Below are 5176 nucleotides of genomic sequence, written 5' to 3' on the forward strand. Positions count from 1 at the left end.
CTTGCTCTCTGTAAAAAAGCAAAGCCACTTCCTCGTCCGACATTAAACAGAGCCCGACAGAAGAGGGAGGGGCGGGGAGGCTCTTGCCGTGCAGCGCTTCAAGAGCTGACCTGCATCTGACCTCAAAGTGCACAAGCGTGCAACTTGAAGCATTGGATGTGATTTAGAAGCTGAAATCATGTTTGGTGTGAACGCACCATAAGGCTCCGCTGTGGGGGAGGAGCTAGAGGGAGGGCTGTAGCACAGCAGGGCTCAAAGGGGAGGGACCTGTAAGGTGAGCTTGTTCAAATTTTCAGGCTGTCCATGATTTGACCCTGAACTCCCTAATGCAGCTTTAAACTCTAAAAAATAGTTACTGGGGAAACAAACTGTAGTTTATGTTGTTTGAATGACGATTTACAAAGTATCCGGTTTGTTCAACAGTGAGTTTACTAAATGAATAATTTGCTCTCCTTCCAGAGAAGGTCAATACTATGGAGAAGGAGAATGAGATCCAGTCTGCTAATGAAGTAAAGGTACYGTGTCACAAAGCTGACGCTAATTAAATCTGGTTTTAGGTGAGCAGTTGAGCCATGACAGAATGTGCACGTGTGCTTGCATGTGTTCAGGARGCGGTGGAGAAGCAGATCCAGTCTCACAGAGAGGCCCATCAGAAGCAGATCAGCAGCCTGAGAGACGAGCTGGACAACAAGGAGAAGGTCATCACTGAGCTGCAGGAGTAAGACAGCACATCACCAGATGCGTCACTCTGCTGCTGGAGCACACGGGCCTGTGCTGATCCTGTCCGTGTTGTCCGTGCAGCTTGAACCAGAAGATCGTTCTGGAGCAGGAGAGGCTGAGAGTGGAGCACGAGAAGCTGAAGGCTGCGGACCAGGACAAGAGCCGCCAGCTGCAAGAGCTCACGTAAGGCCAGATGTTAGGTCAGCAGGACAATTCTTCTCACAGCTGGGTGCGTATTATTGTTACCATCTGCTTTATGTGTGACAGAGTTCTGCAGGACCGACGGGAACAGGCCAGGCAGGACCTGAAAGGACTGGAGGAGACGGTGGTCAGTTATTTCTATGATTATCAAGTCTGTTTTCAGCTAAAGGATCCTAACGACAAAACAAGAACACTCATCACTTTGTACCTAGTTGGAGAAGTTCAAGCAGTAGCTGGCCTTAAATCAAGAAAAAAATTCCCTTTCTCTAATTTATTAAATAAAAAGACAGCCCACCAAAATAACCAGTGTCAGTGTTAGAGAATTATTCCATTTTATTCTTTATTAAATGCATTTTAGTTAAAACCAAAACTAAATATTTTAATAACTTCAGTTCTTTCAWGCACAAACATGAAATAAAAAATGTCAAACTACTGAGAAATATTCAGTTATTGAAACCTCCTGGTTTAATTTTTATTGTTCAGCTTTTCTGTTTGTTTTTTAATTACTGGTCTGAATGAACCCACTTCTAAACTGGATTCTTCTGCCTTAAAACAGTCACAATCTTTAAAAGTTGACAGTGGTTTTGACATTTTACACCACTGTTAGTTTTATATTACAGTTATGGAAAATAATCATGACTTATGTTTTAGCTGCATTCAGTCATTAGCTCATCAGCCTTGTCAGACATGAACCCTCTTTCCAAAAGGTTGTAAAAACAGTTTTCTAAGTCAGCATTGACATTACAATGTTTCAGGTTTCTATTTTTAATTATTTTTGACATATAAAAWCTTTGGTGTACTATGTGCTATTTTAGCTATTCAAATATCAAAACATTCAGTTCTTCAGGAGATGGGTGATGTGACCTTTGGTTTTCGTTACCTTTAATAATTTAAAAATATTTTTCTTATAAAAACAACTGAGATCTTTTATTCCTTCAAAAACATTGTTTTCTTTGAAATCTGCACGTCATTGCTTTATTTTTGTTTATGCTATGTTACGGTTTAGCTACTTAGCATTTAATATGTTTTTATTAACCTTTTGCTGCATTTAGCTAGCGTTTTGCTACTTAGGCCTTCGCCAATGCTATATTTCGTTTAGCTATAATAATCTGATTTTAGCTTCTTTTTCAATAWTCAGCAACGTTATTCAGTTTTCACACTGCATTTTCAAAGAAAATGCAATTTTTCTAGTTGTTCACAACTTTAACACAGAAAACCACTTCAGTGTTGTTGAAATGTTCYTTTCAGAAAATCGTAGTTTCATCTTTCAACACAATTTTTTTCTCACCTWAATTTCTTTTCAAGTCTACCAAATATTGTAAATACCTATAGAATTCTGTCTTATCAGATGGTTCTGAACTGTCAACATCTATTTATTGTGATTGTAGTTTTCTTTTCTTTTTTTCACTTATTTTCTTTTTTGATCAATGCAAATGCTTTGTCAATTACTATGTGACGTGTGCTGCTGACCACTTGACCAGGTCACCCTTGTAAAAGAGATCTCGATCTCAACGGGCTCTATCTGGTTAAATAAAGGCGGTTGATTGATTGATTGATTGATTGATTGATTGATTGATTGATTGATTGAAATAAAAAATCACAGCAACATACAAAGTTTCCGTACAAAAACAGTTGTCAGTCGATAAATATATTTTGTAACGGGTGAACTAGAGACACTTAGCTCACAGACTGGTCTTCCTTCACTTCTGAGTTGTTGTTATTTATTTTCTTGTAGGCTCGAGAGCTGCAGACACTTCACAACCTGAGGAGACTTTTTGTCCAAGATTTAGCCACAAGAGTCAAAAAGGTAAACAWTCTGATTGTGTCTAAAACCTGTAAAATTGATGTTGTCTGAAGGTTAAAGATGGATTCTTCATGTAATTGTATCATTTGATGTGGTTTTATTTTAGTATGATACAGAATGAGCTCTGCACCTAAACCAACAGCGCTAACCAGGACAGAAACAAAACACACATCATTATATTTTGCTTGTGCACCAGCTGCACTCTAGCCTAGCCCTTGCCTTCCTATGCAGTTCTGCTCAATTCTAGTTTCCCTTCACTGCTCTGTCTGGGATTCCTCCCATAGACAAGGATTTCGTTGGCCAAACCAATCAGAGAACAGAATGTTAATTTTCTGCGCAGTGTCTGCTAGTTAGTTTAGCAATGAGAGTGGAGGAAGTGAATGAAAACAGTCCGTGTTGATAAGGCTTCCAAATTAAAATAAATTTGTCTGACAAAGCAGCAGCTCTCATTTACAGTCATCGCGTTCGGCTTGGTACGTTTCTCCTCTCAGTAGGGTTGTTTTACAGTGCACATGATTTCTGGTTAGCATCTTAGCTAAGCCTCCTTCACAGCGACACTTCAGCAGAGGGCACGCCTCCAGCAAGAATCGCTTCTCTATAGCCGAGAGTACAGACCCTCGTACGAAGTGAAGGGCAAGGGTCTGGTTTTTACCAGGCTAGCTGCACTCTAATTTGAACCATGATGATTTTTTAATGAATCCAGGGAACACAACAGACATTGTCTGCGATAAGTAGGGCATCTGAGTCTTCAAAGGTAACGTATRTAAATTAGGAACCAGAGTCCTCAGCATGGTGCTCACCTCCAGCCTGAGGCTTGATGAAATAAATAAAATGGAGACTAGGTCCTCCTGAAAGATACAAAAGAAAACGCTTCTCAGCAACAGGTGTGGACGAGCTTCACCCTTAGAAGCTGAAGGCACTTGACATTGAGGGACTATCATGGCTGATGTGTCTCTTTAGTGTTGGATGGAGAACTGGAACAAAGCCTGTGAAGAAGCAGACAGGGGTGGTGGTCTCCATTTTAAAAAACGGGCACCTAAAAACTACAACTAGTGAGAAATCCCACTTMTCAGTTCCTGACATCAGTATTGCTGATGCCTTTCAGCATACAGATAAAGTTGTTTCTGTGCATATTTCAGAGTACAGATAAAGTTGTTACTGTGTATATTTCTGTGTACAGAATGGACAGGACTTAGACGACACAGAAGGAAGCACTGTTCAGAAACAAAAGATCTGCTTCCTGGAGAGTAATCTGGAGCAGCTCACCAAAGTTCACAAGCAGGTAAAACTATGTGCATCTACATAAAAAATACTGCAAACTTCTTACAAGTCCATCTTCTTAATGACATACCTGTTACTTACATGTTTACTGCACTGCTACTGGTACTTTGACCAGCTGCTGAGGGACAATGCTAACCTGCGCTGTGAGATCCCCAAACTGGAGAAGCGCCTGCGAGCCACAGCGGAGCGGGTCCAGGCCCTGGAGGCTGCTCTGAAGGAGGCCAAAGAGAATGCAGCCCGTGACCAGAAGCGCTACCAGCAGGAAGTGGAGCGCATCAAGGATGCTGTTAAACCTAAAAACATGGGCAGGAGACCCTCTGCTGTGATAGGTGGGTGAAAATGTACAAAACAAAATCCTACAGAAGGTTATAAATGTTGCAGTAGGTGATCTGGTTGTTTCAACACATTACATTTGGTTCATTAACAGTATAAGTGAGCTGTTTTGTTTATGTCAAACCCAGCCAAGCCCATCAGACCGGGACAGCTGCCTGGAGCCTCGCCACTGATCAGCATCAACAGATCTAACTTCATGCAGAACAACAAAGGAGAGGACAATGAAAGGTGAAAGAAGAATAATCTAGATTCCATCACAGTCTGTGTTTCATTACAATTCACTCTTTCAGTTTGTTCAGGAGACTGAAAATAACAACTTATAATTTATTTTCACTCTGTGTCATCTTACAGCAGTTGAGGTCACAGCAGGCAGCCAAACTAGAAACCAAGTTCTCAGAAGAGCAGCCATAGCCTGGAGACGTTTCACAAACCTCCCCGTGTTGAAATGTGTAAATAATGTATATTAGAGTGCTCCGACTCTTTTAAGCTTTCACTTCTACGCTCATGAAGCAACCAAACCACTACCAAGCAATCATGTGTTTTCTGTTTTCACAAGCAGAGTTATCAGCATCTGATGAAAGAAAAATGTCAGCCTGCACTGCACCAAACAACATGTACGTGTTAGTTTTGGTAGGAAAAAAAACAATTAATATATTTTTAAAAAGAAAGAAAACAAAGCTGAACAGTGGCTTTGGTGTTTACGACCTTCCTGTTGATTCAATCAGGTGATTTGTCTTAATGTGAACCTGGGGCCTCATGTATCAACAGTGTGTACGCACAAAAACCTTGCGTACCTCATTATCCACGCAAAACTCCGGATGTATCAAAACTCAACTG

The 5176-nt window shown here is 40.7% G+C and overlaps 1 protein-coding gene across 1 annotated transcript in view; it reads left to right on the top strand.

Moving 5' to 3' along the window:
- The window catches only part of LOC106531811 (kinesin-1 heavy chain), a 28669-nt gene extending 23519 nt beyond the window's left edge, over positions 1-5150 (top strand). The window contains exons 17-25 of the mRNA XM_014027733.1: positions 460-515; positions 609-718; positions 802-903; positions 988-1048; positions 2657-2728; positions 3906-4007; positions 4122-4335; positions 4468-4567; positions 4691-5150. Of these exons, the coding sequence (XP_013883187.1) occupies positions 460-515; positions 609-718; positions 802-903; positions 988-1048; positions 2657-2728; positions 3906-4007; positions 4122-4335; positions 4468-4567; positions 4691-4697 (824 nt within the window). The 3' untranslated portion in view covers positions 4698-5150. The remainder of the gene's footprint in view (positions 1-459; positions 516-608; positions 719-801; positions 904-987; positions 1049-2656; positions 2729-3905; positions 4008-4121; positions 4336-4467; positions 4568-4690) is intronic.
- Positions 5151-5176: the final 26 nt, after the last annotated feature.

This window comes from Austrofundulus limnaeus, unplaced genomic scaffold (genome assembly GCF_001266775.1).
Source record: "Austrofundulus limnaeus strain Quisiro unplaced genomic scaffold, Austrofundulus_limnaeus-1.0 Scaffold679, whole genome shotgun sequence".
NCBI classification, from domain to species: Eukaryota; Metazoa; Chordata; class Actinopteri; order Cyprinodontiformes; family Rivulidae; genus Austrofundulus; species Austrofundulus limnaeus.